This window comes from Bos grunniens, chromosome 15 (assembly GCF_055505025.1).
Source record: "Bos grunniens cultivar Pamir isolate PY7600 chromosome 15, Bosgru_T2T1.0, whole genome shotgun sequence".
In the NCBI taxonomy this organism is placed as follows: Eukaryota; Metazoa; Chordata; class Mammalia; order Artiodactyla; family Bovidae; genus Bos; species Bos grunniens.
In genome coordinates, this window is record NC_141179.1 from 40,319,965 (window position 1) to 40,345,778 (window position 25,814).

General features: G+C 42.8%; 1 protein-coding gene across 24 annotated transcripts in view; it reads right to left on the bottom strand.

Moving 5' to 3' along the window:
* The window catches only part of TEAD1 (TEA domain transcription factor 1), a 274,396-nt gene that overhangs the window by 16,671 nt on the left and 231,911 nt on the right, over window positions 1-25,814 (bottom strand). For all 24 annotated transcript variants that reach the window (XM_086339975.1, XM_086339974.1, XM_086339973.1 and 21 more), the window contains 2 exons: window positions 25,200-25,373; window positions 5,128-5,268 (listed from right to left, as the gene is read on the bottom strand). In XM_086339975.1, coding sequence (XP_086196101.1) covers window positions 5,128-5,268; window positions 25,200-25,373 — 315 coding nt within the window. The remainder of the gene's footprint in view (window positions 1-5,127; window positions 5,269-25,199; window positions 25,374-25,814) is intronic.

Genomic DNA, 25,814 nt, shown 5'->3' on the forward strand with positions numbered 1-25,814 from the left:
ATTCAGGATTAATTTCCTTTAGGATTGACTGGTTTGATTTCCTTGGAATCCAAGGGATTCTCAAGAGTCTTCAGCACCACAGTTTGGAAGCATCAATTCTTTGGCACTCAGCCTTCCTTGTGGTCCAACTCTCACATCCATACATGACCACTGGAAAAACCACAGCTTTGACTAGACGGACTTTTCTTAGCAAAGTCATGTTTCTGCTTTTTAACATGCTCTCTAGGTTTCTCATAGCTTTCCTTCCAAGAAGCAGGTGTCTTTTAATTTCATGGCTGCAGTTACCTTCCACAAGTGATTCTGGAGCCCAAGAAAATAAAATCTGTCACTGTTTCCACTTTTTCCCCTTCTATTTGCCATGAAGTGATGGGGACTGGATGGCATGATCTTAGTTTTGTGAATGTTGAATTTTAAGCCAGCTTTTCATTCTCCTCTTTTACTCTCATCAAGAGGCTCTTTAGTACCTCTTTGCTTTCTGCCAGTAGAGTGGTAACCTCTGCATATCTGAGGTTGTTACTTCTCCTGGCAATCTTGATTCCAGCTTGTGAGTTATCCTGCCCAGCATTCCTCATGATGTACTCCATATATAAGTTAAATAAGCAGGGTGACAATAAACAGCTTTGACATACTCCTTCCCAACTCTCTGAATCAGTCCTTTGCTTCATGTCTGGTTCTAATTGTTGCCTCTTGTCCTGCATACAGGTTTCTCAAGGGACAGGTAAGGTGGTCTGCTATCACCATCTCTTTAAGAATTTTCCACAGTTTGTTATGATCACACAGTCTAAGGCTTTAGCGTGGTCAATGAAGCAGAGGTAAATGTTTTTTTAGAATTACCTTGCTTTTTCTATGATTCAATGAATGCTGTCAATTTGATCTCTGGTTCCTCTGCCTTTTCTAAATCCAGCTTGTGCCTCTGGAAGTTCTCGGTTTACATACTGTTAAAGCTGAGCTTAAAGGATTTTGAGAATTACTTTGATAGCATGTGAAATTAGTGCAACTGTACATTAATTTGAACGTTCTTTGGCCTTGCCTTTCTTTGGGACTGGAATGAAAACCGACTTTTCCAGTCCTGTGGCCACTACTGAGTTTTCCAAATTTGTTGGCATATTGAAGGCAACAATTTAAAAGCATCATCTTTTAGGATTTGAAATACTTCAGCTGGAATTCCATCACTTCCACTGCTTTGTTTGTAGTAATGCTTCCTAAGGCCAACTTGACTTCACATTCCAGGATGTCTGGCTCTAGATGAGTGACCATACCATCATGGTTGTCTGGGTCATTAAGATCTTTTTTGTATAGTTCTTCTGGTATTCTCACCACCTCTTCTTAATCTCTTCTGATTCTGTTAGGTCCATACCATTTCTGTCTTTTATTATGCCCATCTTCACATGAAATGTTCCCTTGGTATCTCCAGTTTTCTTGAGATCTCTAGTCTTTCCCATTATATTGTTTTCCTCTATTTCTTTGCACTGTTCAGTTAAGAGGGCTTCCTTAATCTCTCCCTGCTAGTCTCTGGAACTTTGCATTCAGTTGGGTATATCTTTTCCTTTCCCCTTTGACTTTTGCTTCTCTTCTTTTCTCAGCTATTTGTAAGGCCTGATAACCACTTTGTCTTCCTGCACTTCTTTCTCTTGAGGATGGTTTTGGTCACCTCCTCCTGTTACAAACTTCCCTCCATAGTTCTCCAGTCACTCTGTCTACCAGATCTAATCCCTTGAATCTGTTAGTCACACTGTATAATCATAAGAGATCTGACGTAGGTCATACCTGAATGCTCTAGTGGTTTCCCCTATTTTCTTCAATTTAAGCCTGAATTTTGCAATAAGAAGCTGATGATCTGCACCACAGTCAGCTCCAGGTCTTGTTTTTGTTGAACATACAGAGCTTTTTCATCTTCAGTTGCAAAGAACATAATCAATCTGTTTGCGGTATTCAGCATCTGGTGACGTCCGTGTATAGAGTCATCTCTTGTGTTATTGGAAGAGGGTGTTTGCTGTGACCAGTGTGTTCTCTTAGCAATACACTATTAGCCTTTACCCTGTTTCATTTTATATTCCAAGGCCCAACTTGTCTGTTACTCCAGGTATCTCTTGACTTCCTGCTTTTGCATTCCAACCCCCTATTATGAAAAGGACATCTTTTTTGGGTGTTAGTTCTAGAAGGTCTTGTAGGTCTTCATAGAACCAATCAACTTCAGCTTTTTTGGCATTAGTGTTTGGGATTACTGTGATGCTGAATGGTTTGCCTTGGAAACAAACCAAGATCATTCTGTCGTTTTCGAGATCGCACCCAAGTACTGCATTTTGGACTCTTGTTGACTATGAGGGCTATTTCATTTCTTCTAAGGGATTCTTGCCCTTAGTAGTAGATATAATGATCATCTGAATTAAATTCACCCATTCCCATCCATTTTAGTTCACTGATTCCTAAAACGTTGATGTTCACTCTTGCCATTTCCTGCTTAACCATGTCCTATTTACCTTGATTCATGGACCTAACATTCCAGGTTCCTACGGAATATTGTTCATTATAGTATCTGACTTTACTTTCATCACCAGACACATCCACAACGGAGCGTCATTTCCACTTTGGCCCAGACTCTTTATTCTTTCTGGAGCTTTATCTCTGCTCTTTCCCAGTAGTATACTGGACACTTACTGACCTGCGGGGCTCATCTTTAAGTGTCATATCTTTTTGCCTTTTCATACTGTTCGTGGGATTCCCGAGGCAAGAATACTGAAGTTGTTTGCCATTCCCTTCTTCAGTGGACAACATTTTGTCAGAACATGCTACAAAGCTACTGTAATCAAATCAACACAATACTGGGACATGTAGAGATAAATAGAGGGTGGAAAAGAACAGACTCCAGGAACAGTCCCCCAGGTATATGCTTTCTCCATGAAAATTCCTGGAATTTCATCATTCAAAGGCAACCAGCAACAGGTAAGCCCTGACAACTTGGCCATTTGGTAGCAAAGCCTAACACTAACTTTCCGTGTTCCCAACCACCGACAGGTACCTTTGCTTCTTCCTTCTCGGGGGAGATAGAGGTCATGTACCTCCAGGTCTCTCAGTCATGTCTCATTACACAGCCACCTTCTCACCTACCCTCTCCTTAGGGTGAGGAGCTTCCCATCTTTCTCCTTGGCTTCTCTGTCTGCATCCCCCTTCCACTTACCCCAAGGCTGGCTGCTGCTCATTCTTTATTCTGTGCTCTTTCTATTTCCTCTCTGCAACGAGCTCTCCATTCCCATAGCTTTGGTTATCTTTAATGCTTAGGATTCCCAAATGATATTTTCAGTCTTTACTTGTCTCCAAAATCCTAGTCTGGCATCTATAATCATCCCTATTTCCAGTTGGACATCTTATGTACTTATCTCTGCTGGAGACTGCACTGTCCTTCAAAGCATAAAATGTGTTATCTTCAACTCTTCCTCCTCTTTGATCTTTAATATTCAGTCAGTTTCTAAGTTCTATTCCAAATGTCTTCTCAGATCCCCTCTGCCACTCTTTAATAACACTCATAACACCTAAGCTTATGGCAACCATCTAGTCAACTCACTCACATCTTCCTCTACCAGCATTGTTCTTGTTCAGTCCTAAGTTGAGCCCAACTCTTTGCGACCCCATAGTCAGGCTTCCCTGTCCTTCACTATCTCCCAGAGTTTGTTCAGAGTCATGTCCATTGAGTCCGTGATGCTATCTAACCATCTCATCCTCTGTCGCCCTCTTCTTTTGTCTTCAGTCTTTCCCAGTATCATGGTCTTTTCCAGTGAGTCAGCACTTCACATCAGGTAGCCAAAGTACTGGAGCTTACACTTCAGCATCAGTCCTTCCAATGAATATTCAGAGTTGATTTCCTTTAGGATTGACTGGTTTGATCTCCTTGATGTCTAAGGGACTCTCAAGAGTCTTTTCTAGCACCACCGTTTGAAAGCATCAGTTCTTTGGTGCTCAGCCTTCTTTATGGTCCAACTCTCATGTCCATACATGACTACCAGCATAACCCTCCTAACACCATTCTTAGGATGCCCATCTTGTGCTCAGGAAGCTATGAGGGCCTACAGCATCCCCAATCCTCCTGTTCATCCCAAAGTCTTGAAAAACATCTCCTCGTTCCCTCTCTCCACCCAATACATCCCTTCTCTCATGTCTCATGAGAGAAAGGATTTATTTCTGTGGTACAAAAGTCAGGGTGGGCTCCTGGACCTGAGAGGTCCTAGACACCTGTGAATAAAAGTCACTGTGAGCATGGATGAATTGGGTGGTGGGTAGAAGACATTGGAAAACACAACTCTGAATGAAATATCACCTGCAAACATTATTCACAAACAGCAACCCACCCCAGTAAAATGATCATCCATGTTTAGAAAGGGAGGGAAGTGTGAACTATAAAAGCCATAAATAAGTTTTTGGTCCCAGTATGTACTGAAATAGATTTAAAACAATTATGATGAAGGGAGTGGAAATGGCAAAAGCCAAGACCAAACTCAAGGTGGCAGGGATTTATAAGTGAATGTGAAGTGGCTCGGTCATGTCAGACTCTCTGTGACCCCACGGACTGTAGCCTACCAGGCTCCTCCATCCATGGGATTTTCCAGGCAAGAGTACTGGAGTGGGTTGCCATTGCCTTCTCCAAGGGATCTTCCTGACCCAGGGATCGCATCCAGGTCTCCTGCATTGCAGGCAAACGCTTTACCATCTGAGCCACCAGGGAAGCCACCTGGGTTTTAGAAGGCAGCTGCCAATTAGTTGAAGACCACCTTGGTTATTATCAAGATGCCTGGAAGTGCACTTGAACTTGGGGGTGGGAGGGTAGCACGGTAGATAGATCAATCCTGGGTAGCAGGATCTATCTCTAACAGATTCCACTCAGCCCCCCTCCCTCCTCAAGGCCTCCTGTTGGACTGACCCACTGGCAAGAGCAGGGCTGACTTCAGGTGGCCAGGGAGGGTGGCATGGATTACTCCTGGCCTTCTTCCTTTCAGTTGCTTTCAAATCATTTTGCCTTCTTAAGTAATGGAGGGCGGGGAGTGAGAGAAGGCAGAGAAGGAGAAGACGCTTAGATTTAAAGGAAGGTGACAGGCCACCCCAAATGAAGGTTCCAGCACACAGAGGCCAACTTACCTCTACTTTTTCTACTACTTGCTTCCCAAAGGAGCAAACTTTGGTGGAGCAGGTGACTGTCATATTTTCAGAACTCTCATACTGACTGGTTACGCCATAAAAAGCCCCGGCATCGTCTTGAATATTGCAGTTTAAATCAGCCTGTAGGAAATGAAATGGAGGTGAGGGTTACTCTCTATCACAGGAGTCATGGCAACAAGCAGTAACTATCAGGCGAAGACTTCCACCACGCTGGATGGAGGGCAGTGGAGGGCCAGGGTGGCTCAGAAAGGTGGTGAGTTCATGCTCAGCTAGAAACAAGTTCTATGGCCCATCGATTGTGTTTTGAAGAGAATGCTCGCTTGGGTAGTCTTCCCTTGAAATAATGACAAGCTGCATGTATCGATTTCATTTTTACTTTCTTGCATTCAGTATTTAATCTATTTATTGGTTCATTTTTGTCTGCACTGGGTCTTCGTTGTGGTGGTTCTCTTGGTGTGTGATGCGTGGGCTTAGCTGCCCCGTGGCATGTGGAATCTTCATGGGCCAGGAAGGAACCATTTCTCCTGCATTGGCAGGTTGATTCCTAACCACTGGACCACCAGGGAAGTCCTGCATTTAGTATAGAATACTATATATCCTTGTAATAAAAGACTCATGAGGTCTCTGAAATATGTACAGAAAGCAGTATGTGAACTGGATTCATATTCACTGATCTGTGGATATGTTTAAAAGGAGAATCTGTAGCTGACTGGCCATTTGTTATATATGTAAAAAGAGAAACTTCATTACTAATTATGTACCCAGAGGGGAAATAGTTCCTATTAAAGACTGACTTAGAAAGATGTAAAACAGTTAATACAAGGCCCCACTCATTTAACATATTCTTATGACTATTTGCTATGTGAGATTCATGGTAGATATAAGACTACAAGCCAACATGAGAGAAATGTACAGAAAATAGCTCTAATTTAGATAAAGTCAGAGAAGGCAATAGCACCCCATTCCAGTACTCTTGCCTGGAAAATCCCATGGACAGAGGAGCCTGGTAGGCTGCAGTCCATGGGGTCGCGAAGAGTCGGACACAACTGAGCGACTTTACTTTCACTTTTCACTTTCACGCATTGGAGAAGGAAATAGCAACCCACTCCAGTGTTCTTGCCTGGAGAATCCCAGGGACGGGGGAGCCTGGTGGGCTGCTGTCTATGGGGTCGCACAGAGTCGGACACGACTGAAGAGACTTAGCAGCAGCAGCGGCAGATAGAAAGTAAGTACCATGTCAAAGGCACTCAGCATACAGAGGCCAACTTACCTCTACTTTTTCTACTACTTGCTTCCCAAAGGAGCAAACTTTGCTCCTTTTTCGGACCATGGAAACATTATTTTCAATTAAAGGTATTTACTTTCAGGATGGTTAAGATTTGAACATGCAGGGATGGGCTAAGGGAGTATTGCACATGGAGCAGCCTGGAGTGCTTTATTTTAGCCACACTGCAAGGACGAAGGAGATGGGGAGGAAGGAGTGTGGAAATGCAGCAAGGTCCTGGGTTGGGGAGGGCTTAATGAGGGGTGTGAATTGTATGCTGTAGGAATTGGGGACCCCTTAAAAGTGTCACCACCAGGCAATGAGGTGATCAGAGATGTGCTTTAAGAAGAGGTGTCTCAGCGTGGTATAAAGTCCACTGCAGAGGGAGGCTGGGAGGCTGCTGCAGTGGCTCCACCACTGAGGGCAGACCCCCTTCCCTCGAGCATCCACTGACCCTTTCCTGCACTCTGGGCATGGGTGTGGAGCGGGGGATCAATGAGTGAGCAGGAGATAGTCCCTGCAGTCGTGCAGCTGACAATTTAGGAGGGAGGACATTGCAACAGAAATAAGCGCTCCTGGGATGGGGACAGAGACATGAGAACAAACAGTGGGGAGGGAGCCCTTGCGGGCAGGGAAGCTTCAGATGATGATGCAGCTCAGATCCAGAGAGAAGAGCTGGCGTGGGCAGGCAGAGCATGATGTGAGAGAGTGTGCAAAAGGGCGAATGGCCAGAAACAGCTGGAACACAGACAGCAAGGAGAGAACGGGCCTGGAGAGGCAGGGGTGGGAGGGGGCTGGGGTCTTACACAGGATAGGGGCAGTGATAGTTTAGGATCAGATCTGCAACCCAGAAAGTCACCCCTGATCACAACTTGGAGACACTAGAAGAGAGTGAACGCAGAGATGCAGCAGGAAGCAGGGTCAAATGAAGCACCTGGGCTGCAGAGAGAAACAGCAGTGAGTCTGACATAAAATGAGACTGTATTTTGTGAGGTCCGGCACATTTCGACTCACTGATTGTTAATACCTTCACAGGTACTAACTACCATAAAGACCTGAGTCATCCTACATGTATTTTTAATAAAGATCTGCATTTCAACTTCCTTCTTAAATTGAGTATCAGGAAAATGTCCATTTCCTCAGGCAAAACTTCGGATATTCTGGCTTCAAATAAAACAGACCATACGCTTTATATTCCCTTTTCTTAGGTGCCAAGAGATTCAAAGCTACATTAAATGCTCTACTATAGTAATTAACTTATCCTAGGTACTTCTAACAACCAGTGTCCAACTCCTGTTACTGGATTTCTGCTTTTACTTGCACTGATACTTGTCCAGTTTTATGTTATCCATAAATTTATGTGCCCTCACATTTTGTTTTTTGAAATTTTATGGGGCATAAAGTGCAAATAATTAAAAATGCCTAGGTGTGCGTTTTTTTCACATGCAAAGGTAAGAAATGGAGCTTGTGGCTCAATGAAACAGCGGTCCAGTGGGAAACCAGAGGTCTCATCCTGAGAACTGTATCTGAGCTTCCCAAAGCTGGAGAGGGCCCTGGGACTACCAGGGCTCCAGCCTTCAGGGGAGAAAGGTACCAACGTATCCCAGGAGCTCTGACACTGGGCTGTCATCCAGCCTTCCCAGGCAGGTGTTCCCTGCTGTGAACTAACAGAACTTGGAGCTGGTCCTGCCATCCCCTGAGAATACACACAGCTGGGGAGAAACAGCTCAGGTGTTTTGTGGTAGTGGGATGACCAGTGATGTTCTTTGTGGGACTGGTGCTCTTACTATTATGATGTAGCTTGTACGAACAAGTTTTAGCTTAAAAAAAAAAAAGCACACACAGCAACAATAACAAAGATAAAAATATATACGTGGCAAGTAAATTAAAAAAAAAATCAAACTATAAAAAGGAGGTACATTTTATTTCTACCCTGTGCTTACCACTCTCCTTAGGTGACCAGTTATCAGTTTTTCAAGTATCCTCTTAGAGATATTTAGCATTTACATATTTAAGCATACACATTCCCTCTTTTCTGCACAAACCATAGCATTCTTCTGAGCCTGGCTTTAAATCAATTGATCAATCAATAACTACTTTTTAGAACTCATATAGTACTGATATAGGGCTTCCCTGGTAGATCAGTGGTGAAGAATCCACCTGCAATGCAGGAGACATGGGTTTGATCCCTGGGTTGGGAAGATCCCCTGAAGTAGGAAATGGCAACCCAGTCCAGTATTCTTGCCTGGAGAATTCCATGGACAGAGGAGCCTGGCAGGCTATACAGTCCCCAGAGTCCCAGAGCATGAGTGAGCACACGCATAGACATACATACACTGATACAGAGCATCAGTTTTTTAAAGAAAAGCCCTTTGGAAAATTGAACAGCCACACTTTTGGTGGCTGCATACCACTCCATCATACAGATGCAATATAATTTAACATATCCTCTATTGATGGACATTTCAGATGCTTCCCAACAACAGTGCAGTAACAGGCAGAGCAGGAAAGGTACATTAGAAATTATTTTGACTTTTTTTCAAAATTTAATCTTTCTTCCACTTCTTACTTATTTTTGGCTGTGCTGGCCTTTGTTGCTGCATGGGCTTTTCTCTCGTCTCAGCAAGCAGAGGCTACTCCCCAATTTTAGTTTGTGGGCTTCTCATTGTGGTGGCTTCTCTTGTTTCAGAACATAGGCTCTAGGGTGCTTGGGCTTCAGAAGTTGCAGCTCCCAAGCTCTAGACCACAGGCTCAACACTTGTGGCACAGAGGCTCAGCTGCTCTCCAGCACGTGGGGTCTTCCCAAACCAGGGATCAAACCCGTGTCGCCTGCACTGGCAGGCAGATTCTTTACCACTGAGCCACCAGGGAAGCCCCTACTTTGACTTTTGTTTTCATTTAATTTTTAAAAATTCCCAGCTTTGAAAATGAGAATTAATTGACCATAAATACATTGTTAAATAATATTGCAATTTAAATTCATTATTCTGATGTAATCAAGTTGTTATGAAGGACTGATTAATAATCAAAAGCAGTCTGGTGTTTGTGGCGTAATGGGTGGAGTGTGGGAAGGAGCTGGGGAAATTAGCAGTTGGCGGGGGAGTCAACAGGAGAGCGCAAGGAGCTATCAACCTCAACTTGCGTCAGTGCTTTAAGCAGGAGGGAGGTTTCTTAAGAAGGGCACCTCAACTCCCTAGGTACACTGTTTTCTTTCTTTTTTTTGTCCAGTGCTCCATTTTTCACTTTATTCACTTCAGTGGCATTATCTTTCTCTACAATTTTTAAGCGTTACTTTCCATTCCGTTGTTACAAAACCTTGGCTATATGCCCTGTGTTGTACATGCATCCCTGAGCCTAACTCACAGCCAGCAGTCTGCACCTCCATTCCTCCACCTCTACACTGCCTCTCCCCCCAACTGGCTACCACTAGTTTGTACTGTGAGTTTGCTTCTTTTTTGTTATACTCACTAGTTTGTCCTATTTTTTAGATTTCACATATAATTGATATCATACAGTATTCATCTTTTTCTGTCCTACTTATTTCACTTGCTATAATGCAGTGGCCTTTACTTTCGACAAGCCAAGGATTTACAATATAACCAAACTAGGACTCTTAAGATCTAAAGCAGCACAGAAATAAACATGCAAAATAATTCAACCATACAGACAATTTCAAAATGTTACCCAAGTTTAGAATGGCATTCGCCGTAAATTGATATTAGCAAAACTGCTGAAAATTTTCAGCTTTTTGGTTTCCATCTCTCCAAGTTCCCACACTTCAGTAAGGCTGGTGCTGTAGCCTCAACACACACGGCATATCTGACAACTAAGAGCGGGGGGTTTCCAAGGCCTGTTTCCTTTATTTAGCAAAATTATCACAATTATTTGAGTAATAATCAGCACTGTTTCACTGTTTTTAACTTTAAACACAAAACCTCTGTGGTAACAGAGAATGACAGAATTGAAGTAACTCTAGTTCTACTTTTTCGCCTTCATAGTTACTGCGCTCATTTCCAAATCATGGAAGCAGCAGCGCTGTGTGGACTGCAGCTCCAATGGTTCCAAACTGTCAGAACTTACTCTAGAAGTGAATATAAGAGTGAGTCTGTAATAGCATGTGCTATGAAAGAATAAGTAATAAAATGCATAAGCAACCCAAGTGTGTTAGTTTGAAGCATAAATATATATAGGTGTGTGTGTATATATACATACATGAAATAAAAACTCAAGACTAATTTTACCAATTGTTTAAGACTTAAACTAACAAAGACTTTTTTTATTAGGAACACTTCATTGATAGCGTTTTTTAGAACCATCGGCATAGGGTGATAATGAAAATGACAGCTGTTTTTAGATGGTTCTGCCATCTAGACTTCAGTACAACAAAACTCCTTAATGCCTACATCGGGGGCAGATAATTCCCATCCTCTCACCTTTGGTTCACCACTGTACCTTAGAATTCTCAAATTTAATTTAATTAGCTTTAATTGGGAATGGATAACCTGCAGGTATAATGACAGAAAGTATCAAAAATGAAAGTATTCAAGAATCCACATTATGAAACTCTGCCGTCAGAAACAATCTCGACAAACTACGATTTTCAAGTTGCCAGGATTAACTTTTTTACATGATATTAAAGTAGAACATACATTCAGAAGTGTACCAATCACAAGTTTACAGGTTGATTAATTTTTATAAAGTGAACACACCCATGTAACCAAGCGCCCAGGTAAGGACATGGAAAAGAAGTCCCCTCATCCACCCTCCATCCCAGTGAACATCAAACACTGCTCCCTTCAGTGTACCTCAAACCCCCTGTGTCACAAGAATAACGCTGATCCTTTAGTCTTGTCTAGTTTTTGAATGTTACATGAACGGAGTCACATACTGTTGATTCCTCTGTGTTTAGCTTTATTTGTGCAGCATTGCAGGGTGAGTGTCATCTATGCTGTGGTGTGTGGTTCATCCATCACTAGAGTACTCTGCTAAATGGAAAATACCACCTTCTATCCCTTCTACGGATGGACGTTTACAATGCTTCCAAACTGAACCTATTATGAAGAGCGCTACTCTGAATACTTGGGGATACACTTTTCATGAACACATGCACGCACTCCTGTTAGGTGTTCCTAGGAGTAGAATTGCTGGTTATGAGATATACGTGCATTTTCAACTTTCATTTAGGTAAGAGGAACAGATGGTTTTTGAATTATCTTGTTTTTTTAAAAAACAGCTTGAGAAAACTCCACATATAATTATTAGCATATATTTAACAGGTTGCATTTTTAAAGACTTCTCAACTAACACTAAATAAGCAATCTGTTATTACCACTGCTTCTCAATTACTTTTGAACATGGAAAATAATTACACAGTCATCCAACCATATCACGGCTGTTCTTTGGGAATTTTCTAGGAGGTATTGATGGGAAAGATAATTATCTTTAGCTGATAATATTACAATTATCCCAGAAAGAAATGTGGTCACTGAACTCCTGCAGAGCAAAGGTAATATCAAAGAAAGAATGCTAGCATTAAATCAACAACGGGGGGGGGGGGGGGTGAACTCTGTAATGAGTCTAGGATTCGTGCTGAGTTCATTATCCACCCTCTCCACTCCTTTTTTCCAACTGAAAACTCAAGATAAACCTATTCCACATAGTTTTGAAGGCAAGAAAATGAGAGAAGAAAAAAAAAAAAAAAGTGTGCTGTTTCCAGACATACAAACTATTTTTGTCAAATCAGCTCTTATCTGAAATCAGGATATTTTCTAAGAGCAAATAAATACAGAAGTCCAAGAAACAACTAAAACCAGCAAACTTACCTTCCCAGCAAATTCCAAATTCAAACCAGATCCTGTTCTTAGGAGATGAGACAGCTGTTGGGGCACAGGGCAGACTGTCCCAAAATGTGCCCCAATGGCATTTTGATTATTTTGGATTAAAGTTACTTAAGAAACAACCAATGAAGAGGGACACGTGGACCCTCCCCTCTGTCTCCCCCAAAGCAGGAAATAAGTCTCTCAGTAAAAGGTGCCCTACTTGCATCTGGAGGTGGAAGGAGACCCTTACCACCAGAGATGGATAATTTAGGGTGGAGAAGTCTGTACACACATCTTGTTACTTTAAAAATGTACTTCCCCAAGCCCAAACTCTGTTTAGATTTTCTCTAAACCTATGTTTCTTTGTCCTGTCAATTCCTCATAAATTTATCATTTATCTAAAAAGTATGACAGATGCCTGCTTTGGCCACTTCTTAGATCCGGTTTCTATGTAAACCTCAATGCCATGAATTAAAAATTTGTTTCTCTTTTCCTTCCTGTTAATTTGTCTTGCGTCGATTTTATTTTCAGTCCAGTCATAAGAAGGGTAGCAGGGGAAGTTTCCTCCTGCCTAACTGGTCATGGACCATGTTCTACAAAAAAACAAAATAAACCTTGCAAATGTGGCTGGAGCGGGCAAGTCCATGCAAACAGGCCCCTCTAAGGAATCTCTGCCCATTTTTCCCTAGAACAAAAACCCTCCATATGAACTGGGATCAGAGACCAGCTCTTTCTCCTACCACCCAATGCAGGAATCCTTCCTACAGAACCTTGATTTACACTGTCTTCTGGCTAAATACCTTTAGATATGGGAAAATCATTAGTTAATAAAATACTTACCATGTTCTGGGCAGACTTAAGTGTTAGAGAGTTGTATTAGTCTTCTATTGCTGCTTTAACAAACACTCCCAAATTTAGTGACTTAAAAACAACATCACTTTATGATTCTCTACTTCTGTAGGTGGGATATCCAACACGTCCCTCGCTCGGCTGAGATCAAGGTTTTGGAGCTGTCCCTTTCTGGTGGCTCTACTCTGGGGAAAGGTGAGTCTTTGCCTCCTTCAGTTTCCACAGTCCTTGTTTCTCAGTCTCTTCCCTCCCACTTCAGAGACCAGCAACACCAGGCTGAGTCCTCACGTGGCCAGCTGTCAGCTCTCTAGACCTTGTCTTTTGCCTCCCTCTGCTACTCTTCAGGAAACTTGTGATTTCATTGGGCCCACTCACATAACCCAAGATACTCCCCTGCCTACTCTTAGCAACGCCCACCTCGCTTTCCATGTATTGGAATATGTCCCCTAGCACCATGAGAAGAACTTGGACACAACACTGCCTACCATTCCCGTTAAGTTGCCACCGGCTTCTCAGCAGCTTCCACCTAGAGCTCCGCTCTCTGGAAGCACACAGGCCTAAGAACAGTGCTGACAGACAACCCTGCAATTCTCTTTTATTTCTCCCCTAATCTCACCTTCCACACCCACTTCTCACCCATAAAGTTGTTCAGGTTCTATCAGCTTCCTAGGATCCAAGTTCCAGGCTTATTTTTAGTAAACTCCATGTGATTTCCCTTCCACCTGGTCCAAAGACGAGAATTCTGACTCTGCATCTGTCATCTTATCGCAGACACCTGACGGGCAGTGGTCATCATTCCTTTGCATCTCATTGTTCTCATATCTAAACTCAGAGAAGACCTGCTTCCAAAGGCCACCATGGTGCTGAGAAGAGAGAACGCACACGAGACTCATGTGTATGCTGAAACATGCCACATAAACGGCCGTGCCTATCAACCCATGGACTTCAACACTGACCAGCAGAGATGAAGCAGAGCCTCAAGCCACATCTCCAGAGTGGGACCTGAAGTAGACGGTGGCTCATAATCAACAAACAAGGTAAAAGCTTTCCCCCCAGAGTTAGTCTGAGTCCCTATCCATGCTTATCAAGTGAGCAGCACAAACACAGCAATGACTTTTTTCAAACAGAAAAAGTAGTAGTTTTTTCGATTTGTGAGTTTACAACAAGCCTTAGGTTTTAGGCATAACTGCTCAAACAGGTACAAAATTACCATCTTTCCCACAAAGATATGATTAGAGATGTCATAAAATTCTGTCTGGAAGCAAAAAAACAAAACAAACAAAAAAACAAGGCAATAATTAATCAACCATCTGAGGAATGAATTGGGGATCTATTTGTGGACAAGTCCTGGAAAACAGCAATGCCAAGCAGAGAAAGCAGACTGCACTAGACAGCCAGGAAGCGAAAAAGTGAAACGTCACATTTCCCCAAATCCTTCCCTAAATAATCCTCTCTCACGCTTGTTACTTCTGCAGCCGAAACACGTAAGTTATCAGACAAGTCTGCGGCTTGGTTTCTCCTCCATTACCTCTCATTCAGCAAGCGTATCTGTTCACATCTGTGTTCCACTGTTTCATGTTTTTGAAATTGAAAAACAAAAAAAGCAATATTCTTCAAAGAATGATTCTTCCCATTTCATGGGTGAGAAAAATGAGATCTAACCCAGTTCTGCTGGATCCATACCGCAGGGAGGGCTGGACCAGGCGGTTAACTCTGCAAAACCGCAGGCCCCTGGAAAGCTAGTTTCAGATGCCTGAAGGACAGGAAGTGAGTATTAGGGTTGCAAGTGCAGAATGGAAGGGCGCAGCATTCGGCTGAGGACAACTCGTTTGTCACTAGACTCTGAAAGAAAAGGCCTGCAGGAAAAAAAAGGAAACAGATCAGCCTGAAGGCAGGGGCGCAGGTTGGGGTAGTGGGTCAGGAAAAGAGCAGGCTGCAGACGGCTCCCTTCCCACCCGTCTCTCCCTTCCCCCTGGAGGGCCTGGAAGGGCTGGGCAGAATTACTTGGTTGCAAAAAAATGAAGACATCAAGAGGACTGTCCCTGACAAGAGACAGTATAATAGGCACTGATGGATGCGAGGAGACGCTGGCATTTTCAAACCACCACTTTGAACCTCTCCTCTTCATCCTCTTCGAGCAATGATCAAAGGACCAAGATTTCAAATTGTGAAGCAATTTTTTCCAATGGCAGCATCTGGCTCCTTGGCAGGAGGCACTGGGAGCCGGGCCCTGTCGTGGGCGTCCATCCAGGCCTGCCACATGGTGAGGGCTCGGCTGCGCCGGGCACCACGTGGGCTTTGCAGCTGCTCCCCAAGGCGCCAAAGGACAATCGCTCTGCCCTTCGCCATGAGCCATCAGGCAGAAATACTCCCAAAGCAGCCTGGGCAGGGGGGTCTTGAGGTTGACGACTGCTCCCCAACCCTCTTGCCTGACTCATTTGTAAGCATCTGCTCCCTGGCCACGACCCCTGAAGCCACCCCAAGTGGCTTCGGAGCTTGGGGTGCGGGAAGCTGGGATAAACAAGGGACGAACCCCCAGCAAGACTGGACTTGAGTTTGAGGGGAGTGAGAAAGCTGCCCAAAGGGAAGGGCGTCTTTGAGAGTATTCACTTTGCCTGGTGCCCTTGCCCGAGACACAGGAGACACAGGACGGCAGCTGTAGCTCTCCGGCCACAGCTGTTTTAAATAAGAATAATAGGCATAAACTCAGCCCCTGCTCTCCAAGTTACTTCCCACTGATTATGGCATATATTTACATTTACAAAACAGAAGATTTTAAAAGACAACTGCCAAGAGCCCCTTCATAGTGCAGATTGGCACCCCGATTCGAATTTCATCAACATTTAGTACTTCAAAGAACCTTAAAAGCTTGCTCTAATTACAATAGGTACTGTCTGAAAGACTGGCTGTTTGCATTGCAAATTCCTACGAATACTGGCATTCATTAAAAAAAAAAAAATTCAATTAACATCACCCATATAACTTCAGGTAACCACCACTGGTGACTTCACACAGTGGCTGGGATGAAAGAGCCAAGGTCTCAACCCCTAGGACAAAGCAGTGGCACAGGCCAGTTGCCTCCAATGGAGGCAGTTAATGAGTCCTGGGCGCCCAGCTGAGCTGGCCCTCCACCCAGCACATTCATCAGGTGTGCGAACACTGACCAGAGACCACCCTTTCCAGAGCACAAAACAGGGCCTTTTTCTGGTCTGGAGTTTTTGTGCATGAAAAGTCTTACACAGAACAATGACAACAAATCAATCAACTAATTAACAAGTGCAGAACTGCCAAATAAAATATAGGCTGCCTAGTTAAATCTGATTTTTAGATAAACAACATACTTTTTCATAGGGATAGGGACATATCACTATGTCCCAAAGATGACATGGGACAGACACTGAAGAAGTATACACTGTTCACCGGAAATTCAAATCGAACTGGGTGGCTGGTAACTTGCTAAATCTGGTAACTCTTCCGACAATTCACCTTTACCAAAGAGAATAAGAAAAATCGGGACTTCTGCTCAAGTTTTCATTGCTGTAAGGAGACATATCCAAAATATTTTTTGAGTGGGAAAAAAATGAAGCTGCTGAATAACACATGGAGCATAGCACTTTTTTTTAGTAAAAAACAAATGGAGTATGTACAATGTTTGTAGATGCCTATAAGAAATTGAGAAAGACATAGGGCTTGTGGGAAGATCTCACTCTTCCTTCTAAAGTCTTTGGAACTGCTTGGAAAATTTAACAAGCTTCCCTTGCTTTTGTCATGTAGACATTAAATTAGAATGAGGGTGGATGGGAAGGTAAGGTGTACCCTGAATCTCTACTCTCACAGGGAGAGGGAGTTTCACGTATCGCCAAGGGTCTATGAAGGTCCAAACGACTAAGATCCTTGAAGGGTTTATGACTATAACCAGATAATCAACTTATTCCCTGGAAAACTGGGTCTAGAAATAAGCAGACACATACCCTGAGAGTGCCACTTCGGTTCTTTTCTTCTCAGGCTTTTCCCGGGGACGGCTGTAGCAGTGAAGTCAGCTGTGCCTGCATGAATGGGGTGGATGCTGGGCGGTGCAGGTGGACCACATGTGTGTGCTTCCCCCAGGCTTCTGGTTAGCAGCAGCTCTGCGGGGCACAGTGGCTTTGTATCTCAGCCTGTAACTGCGGCAGGGAGCAGAGTCAAACAGCCCCATGCAGCAAAGAATGGATGGATCCCTGACCTTGGCTTTGTTAGCAACCACTGAGCCAAATGGTCCAGGATGGGAAGCAGGAGAGGAAGAGCTGTCAGACGGATTCTTCCACGAGGTTAAAGGAAGTCCCAATTTAGATTCCACCTAGATATCCTGAAGAGTTCCAGGTTAAAAAAAAGAAGTGTCCGTGGTGGGACTGAGGTGAAGGGCCTGCGGGAAAAGCACCGTCGGCTGCTGCTCCCACTTTCCAGGCTGTCCTGGTCTGCCTTCTGTTCTCAGGGGATTCAGACTCTTTTAAATAAAGTGACTGTCAGGCAGAGTATCGTTTCCACTCTCAACTTGCACCATTGTCCTGGTTCTGTAAGGCCCAGCGGCCACTGGGACCCTCAGACAACTCTCATTAGGATTTCTGGTCTCTGTACAACCCATGCCCCGACCCAAACTCCTTCCCACTCTCCCTCCACTGATTAAATTTTCAAGAATCAGCTCAAATGCCACATTTCCTGAAGCCTTCCAGAAAGTTCTCAAGCAAAAAGAATTCCTCCTCTACCTATGTATTCGCATTTCCACTACAGCCCCTACCCTACAGCGCTGTCATTTATCTGCTGTGTGTCTGCCATCCCACACCAGACCCTAAAGTCTGCCTCTTACTCATGTCTGCTCCCTCAGCTCTCTAGGAGCAAAGTAGAGATCAGTGAGTATTTGCCGAATGACTCACTGGTGATGTGTATATTCAACGCTAAAGCAAATGATTAAACTGTTTCTATAAGAACCCAAATTCCTGAGAGAGCCTGGAAAGATTTTGTGCGAATCCCTTAAGGTCTCCCTCCACCGGCTTTCAGTAAATTCCTTGAGAAAGATTAGTCAACAAACTGTCTAGGCTGACAATCAGAGCTGGCCCAGTGGCAGTTATAGGACCCCATGTACAGCAGTTCCTCTAGGTGTACGAGATGAAATCATTCTTCATCTAACAAATTAAAGAAAATAAACTATTGAGAATCTGCTATATACATTGCACTGCTGCATAAACAAATGTTACCGGATAGGATCCCTGCTCCCTGGGGAAGGCTGACAAAGAAGTTTAGGTCATGGGGCTGGGAAAACAGGAAGGAAGCAATAAAAGACTACAGTCAATGCAGCAAGTGCTAACAAGCTCCAGATACCGTTCTCATGAAATCAAACCAAAATGGGTTGGATGTGCAAAGTTACTAACTACCATTCCCCCTCATCCCTCTACGTGAAATATCAGAACCTGCTAGCCAGAGATGATTTTTCAAAAAAAAAAAAAACCAGACCCTGGTGAAGACAATAAGAGAGTCACAGTCTACCAAAGATAACCTATTACGTATTAGTCCCAGAAGTACCTCTGAATATGGTGGTTTCTTGTTAATCTTCCTTCCACTGCATCATTCCAGCATTTCCTATTGTTCATGTAATTTCAGAGTTTAACACCATTGTGAGATGAGATAGAAGTAGAACGAAATGAAAATCTTGAACTGAAAGACCCTTTTCTTACTGATAACAGTTTAAAACATGTGGGAAGCATATTATTCCATTTTGCTAACATCCTTTTCCATGAATAGCAACAGAGACGTTTGGTCACAAATGATAGACCCGAGTCTACAGTTCTAGCCTAAATCACGCACAATCCAATTAGAAACAGGCTGGAACTCCAGAGGGGGTCCATTTGGCCAATTTACATGTGCACCCGATTTCTTATCCCTAAATAAAGTCCAGTTGTTTTATTTATAGTGCCTGTCATTTTGTCCAGCAAATGTGATTTTGTTCCTACCAAGATAAAAGCATCTTCTAAAGGCTGCCTTTTTTCCAGATAACTCCTTTCCATTTCTGTTTTATAATATCTTCTCACATCTACTCTGGCTAGTAAAACTAGTCTTGCTTTTTCTTCCTCCAGAAAAGTAGGTTAAGAAAGTTGAATGACTATGAGTATACTGTTAATTGTTTATACCGGATGATAATTCCAAAAATTAAAAAAAATAAAACATAAATAGCCATAGAGTAACTTGGAATATATCCTGATTTCTAACATGCCACTAATTGATTTGAGAGGAAAAAAAAGAAGCATTGTAATTAAATGTATATTAAGAATTTGTTTCTTTTACTAACAGGATACAGATCCATACAATCTCATTTTTCATACTATTTTCTTCTTTATTATTCCAAATAAAGTTTGAGAGTAAGTCTTCATTATCCTAATGATTCTTCTGAATAGTTTTTGACTGTAAGGTTTATAAGTAACATGTTAGTAATGTGTGGCTTTCTTAACCAATGTCACCAAGCTTGACACTTTTGAGCACTGTTAAGACAGAGTAGAACCTTGAGGCCCCTCCAAAAATATTACTTTCACTGCATTTTTTATTCCCTTAAGTAAACTACTACTACTTAAGTAAACTATTCTACTTAAGAAGGCTGAGCATTGAAGAACTGATGCTTTTGAACTGAGGTGTTGGAGAAGACTCTTGAGGGTCCCTTGGACTGCAAGGAGATTAAACCAGTCAATCCTAAAGGAAATCAATCCTGAATATTCATTGGGAGGACTGATGCTAAAGCTGAAGCTCCAATAGTTTGGCCACCTGATGTGAAAAGCTGACTCACTGGAAGAGATCCTGATGCTGGGAAAGACTGGAGGCAAGGGGAGAAGGACATGACAGAGGATGAGATGGTTGGATGGCATCACTGACTCAATGGACATAGGTTTGAGCCAACTCTGGGAGACAGTGAAGGACAGGGAGGCCTGGAGTGCTGCAGTCCATGGGGTCACAAGAGTTGGACACAACTGAGCGACTGAACAACAGCAGCAACAAAACTACTACATGGGGCTGGAATCAAACTTCTTTCAAAAGTGAGCTGAGAGTTATACTTGGGTTTCTGTCTTTTAGGATGTATGACTGAATCACACCCACCTCTTCCAGCTTTCGGGACTCTTTAATCAATTCCAAAGCAGCTGACATTTTATCTTAAATTAGCTGCATTGTCTGCCATTATCACTGGCAACCCACCTGCATGGATCTCAATTCTGAAACAAAGCACAGCTCTGTCCACTTGTGGGTGGACATCTTCCTTTCTTAGAGCCCACAAAGCATCTGATCGTTATTTTAAAAGGAAAATAAGAAGTATGGTTTTCTGCCAGTGCAAAATGTTGGCCTCACTAACCACAAATCTGGTTCCATACTCCTCCTCAATCATAATAACAATTTCAATGCTGCATCAAACTATATTTTTTCTGAGACACTTTAATTGGGGATTCAAATTTAAGCTAAAAGTTTTTAGTTTAGTGTTAGTTGCTCAGTCGTGTCCAACTCTTTTCAATCCCATGGACTGTAGCCTGCCAGACTCATCTGTCCACGGGATTTCCCAGGCAAGAATACTGGAGTGGGTTGTTATTTCCTTCTCCAGGGGATCTTAGTATAGTAGTATATACGACTAGTGCAAGTAATTCAACTAAGGTGACAAGGAGGTGGTGAGATGCTTTCTCACAAATCTGTGAGAAATTATTAATGACAACATATCCTCTTTACTGGGTGTATCATAATTTAACCTTCTTATTAGACATCGATAATAAGCCTTTCAGTGTGTGTGTGTGTGTGTAGGTATATGTGAGTTTGTGTGTAAGAAACCAAGTTGCTTTTTGAAAGTAGTCAAGCAGTTAGTGAATATACCAGGCATAAGCACACACTTGGGTATTATTTAATTCCTGGGAGGTACATGTGATAATTCCCACTTTACACATAAAGAAACTGAGTCATGGATAGGCAGAGTGACTTCTATATCGTGACACAGCTCATCAGTGCTGGATCTGCTGGACTCTGGAATCTGTGTCCTTTCCACTGTGTCTGTGCGTGGAAGCCAAGGGCACCTGAAGCGAAGCAGCATCATTGCTTTGTGAAGATCTGTCATTATGCGGCACTCAGGTGTCCGTTTACCTGGGCACCAACAGTCGTCTGCTGTTTCCAAGAAGTTCAGGTCGGACGCTACTGTGGCTCTGTTCATGTATATTCTGGAGCCTGAGTCCTGGGAAGACCAGTCAGTTTTCTGCTCTGAAGCCAGTGGAAGGACCACTGCACGGCAAAGAGTTGGGCCACAGCTTGGGCATCAAGTGCAGATAATCAGGTGGACTCAGTGTTTCACCCACAGCAAACTCCTGAGCTGCTCCAGCCTGACTGAGCCCAGGCTGGACATGGAGCGATTAAACATATGAACAAACTAAGTCATCCTGCTGGTGATAACCTGGAGACGCAGGTACTTTGAGAAAGAGGAAATAGGGAGAAGAAAGGAGATGTGTGGGTAGGACCTCTGTTGAGATGTACTGAATTTACATGAAAATGAAAATCGGTGAAGCAAACTGCTAATATGAAAGACATTTTAAAGGGAAGGTTAAGCCTGCTTAAGAGACACCCAGTGGAAACGCTGACTAACATTCAAGCACAGAGAGTCAAAGTGTAATTCATACTTTCTAAGTCTTTAGAGGAAGCCAATGAGATTTCAAATTGCAGCAGAGTGTAGACCTAATTCAAACTGCCTTTTCTCACTTATTCTAACATAGTTAGGACTGAATTTCTTCATAAAGGTTAAGTACTGCTAACAATTATACTGAAGGAGTGATGTCTTTCATCATACTCATAGGAGAGCTCAGTTGTAATTCTAATTCTGCAAATCTTAATTTAATAAACTGATATCTAATCTCATAGAAATTGTTTCTAAATCTGCACATCTCATACCTGCCACTACACTCTAAACATTTGCAAACCTAGACCTCGTTATTTGGGAATTAGTGACTGAAGGACCCCGTCACTGAAAGCATTTATTAAAATCATCCTCTGTGTAAAATGGAAAATTTTACAAGCAAAAATAAAAACTTTCTAATATCAATAGTTTCCATTCCTCTTTATAGTCAAACAACAAGCAAGTTATAAGAAGTCTTATTAACACTAAAAACCAACATTAATTTGACAGCACTGAAAATGGTTTATTTTTATCTTATCCTATATTTTCTGATTAATTTTAATTCATTTGGGTATAACAGCCTCTTTTATATCTTTCACCATAGTGGCTCTCAAACTCATCTCAGGGACCCCTTTTCCACTCTTAAGATTTATTGAGGGTCTCAAAGAGCTCTTGTTTTTGTAGGTTATAGCTATCGATATTTTCTATATCAGAAATGTAAACTGAGAAAGCTTTAAAATATTTAATACCTGCTTTAAAAATAATATAAGGTTATTTTATATTAACACACATCTTTTTTAAATTGGACATACCTATATTTTAAAAAACAAAAATTAGTGAGAAAGGTAGTAGTGATTTGCATTTTGCAATACTTAATGTATGGCTTAATGGAAAATACCTAGATTCTTATATCTGCTTCTAAATTCAATTTGTCATGATTTGCAGTTCAACTTTTGGTTGAAATACATGAAAAAAATCCAGCCTCACATAAACACATGGCTGGGAAAGGTAAGAATATTTTAATAGGCTCTTCAGATAACTGGCCATTTTTCTTTGACATTAAATCAAAACTTCACAAGCAGTGGTTTCTAAAGGTTAGAAACCTGCAGTGTGGAGTCTGAATCCCTCAATGAACTTTGCATACTGTTACATTAAAAACCCATTAGTTTATCTTGCACAGTATAAAAAAAAAATCACATTTTTTAATATGACTATGGATCCCATCAGAAAAGTTGTAAATGTTGGGAAGCCGTCAAGTTCACCAGAGTGAATACAAATTTTCCAAAATTCTTATTTTTATTTGAAAGTTCAAATTTTATCTTTGACAACAAATATCAGTTGTTTTCCTTGATGGAGCAGGCAGGTTCGTTGCATGCATTTTAGTGTGTACTCCGTCTAAGATGTAAAACTTTCATAAACGACACTCTTGGTTTGACTAATTCTTTTTTCTTAATTTAAACTGTGCATGCAACCCAGTCTGATCCCAGGCTTCAGCAGTTTTACTGTATAACACTGGAACCATCAGTATGAATATCAGCAGAATTCAAAAAGAAAATAACATATCAATGTCATAATAAAAGTAGTTTTGATCTTGTCGGCCCATTGAAAGGCTACTGAGGAACCTCCTATGGGTCTGCAGGCCACACGTTGAAAACTGTAGTGTTACCATATAACTGGCCCCCAACCACCATTTAAGCCATTGGGTGGCAGTCACTAATTTAGGAAAAGGAAGTGACTGTTACTGCTTTTGCAGGGTGTCCATATGTATTACCAATCCTGAGAACATTAATTTAAGTAGAAGGCTACTTCCACAATCCAAATTCAATACGGAAGCATGACAAATGAAATCCAGTTACCACGCAAGGATTACAAAAACAAAACAAATTAAATTAAATATGTAAATTTCCTCCCAAGGAATTTCAAACATGAATTTTTCCTTAGTCTGTTTGTTCTGACATTTGTGGAGTTTTTTTTTTTTTTTTTTTTTGGTGCCAGGCACTTGCTTAGCTTTGGAGATACGAAGAATGGCAGACAGACCCCGTGAGCAGGGTCCTGGGGGCACAAAGAAGCCAGTAAACAGAGCACAGGCACTTTTCAAATGGATCTGATTTCAAGCTCCAAGTCCCCACCTGTCCTTTGTAATCTCTGCATCTCTATTTTCTTAGCTGGATACGAGGCAAATTCCACTTAACCCTGGGAGGACTGGAGGAAAAGCACGTGATGCGTGAACCCAGCGCACAGCCCACAGCAGGCATTCAATCAGTGTAGCCACACAATGAGTAAGGAGCCTGGAGTCCAGAAAGGAGTGGGACACACATCCCAGTTAATTGTGACACAGCCTGGGAACCGAGGCACTACACAACGCGATGGGACTAAAAGAGAAATTAGTAGATTATTTATGTAAGGAAGGTGTGATAATCAAGAAGCCACCATCTCAAAAGGGGGGAAAGAAGGAAAACTGTACAAAGTCCATCCAGACACACGAAGGCCGGCTGAGGATGGACAGGAAGGAAACACCTGGAACCAGCTCCTGCAGGGCCTTTTAGGCCACGCTGAGAAGCGCGAACATGTGAAGCCATTTTCTTTTTATTTTCGTCGAGACTGAGGAGTTGTAAATGCTCAAGGCCAGCAAGTTCTCTGGTCTAAGCCCCCAGGACACACCCCTGACCCCACAGCAGTCCTCTGGCTCAAGCTTGACCACTGGAGAAGAGACAGCAGAGATCTCCTCGGAGCCTAGGGGACAGTCCCAGCAGTTGGAGGAACATGCCTTTGGTGTCTGAATGCACAAATGAGGCACGCAATAGGCAGAGCCATTTCATATTCTCTCCGACCCTTAAAGTCTTGCAGCGTGTCTTTATCTTCGCCCAAGTCCCTTCTCTGCCTCGGGTCCTAGGCTCCCGTGGAATTTATAGGTCGCTTTGCTTACTGGGCTTCTCTGGTGGCTCAAACAATAAAGAGGCTGTCTGTAATGCGGGAAACCCAGGTTTGATCCCCGGTTCGGGAAGATTCCCCTGGAGAAGGAAATGGCAACCACTCCAGTATTCTTGGCCAGGAAATCTCATGGATGGAGGAGCCTGGCAGACTACAGTTCACGGGGTGGCAAAGAGTTTGACACAACTGAGTGACTTCACTTTGCTTACCGGAGTGAGAACCAACGGAGAGTCTAGTGCCCTGCGTCTGCCACTGTGGGCCCAGCCATCTGCGAGGTTTCTTTCATTGCACAACTGAGTTCTCAAGCCCAAGGGGCCACCTGTCTGTCTCGGCAGGGACGGCAATGTCGCCTGGGTCCTCCTGCGGCTGTGCCATGTGGCTTGCGTGAGGACGCCCACAGAGCTAGTGTGTGATCCCCTGGCGACCGTGCAGATCAGTCAATGGGAACCCCAACCACTGCAGCTCTGCCCTTGGGTGTAGGACGCGACCATTCAGACAAAAATGACTGAAGTAACGGCAAGGTCTTACTCACCCAGAATTTTACGAGGAAGAAGGCATTTTGAGGGCCCTTTCCAAACAGTTCCTTTAAGCCACCTTTCTTTTCAGGAAATTTGTCATAAATCTGACGAATGTCCACTGATTCGAGCAATGGGTCACTGTAAGAATGGTTGGCGTGCCCGATGTGCACGAAGAGGTGTTTGTTGTACTGCAAGAAACAACAGAAACATTCCCATTACAAACCCTTTGGTCAACCTGGGACACAACCATCTCGAGCTGCATAAGGAGTGGTGGTCTCGAAATCCTGGAGTTCCGCCTTGAACAGCCTCAGGTCTGTGCCTTTGAAAAGATGATGATATTAAGAAAAGTCATTACAGCTCAGGGTTAAAACGATCATTGTCTATTATTGACAAGGGCATATATTCTTCCCAAATGCCTAAAAAAGTCTTTTTGTAGATACAGTAGGAAATGACTTGTGACCCAATTACCAAACCTAGAAACAATTCCATTACCCAGTTTGACCTGATCAACTGAAGATGACAGTGACTGTTACTTACAGTGAAAGCCCAATAAGAAGTATGGGTGGTGCAGCTTATGCCATCGCCCAGAAAGCACTCGTCACTCCAGTGACACTTAGCAACAGCAAGAA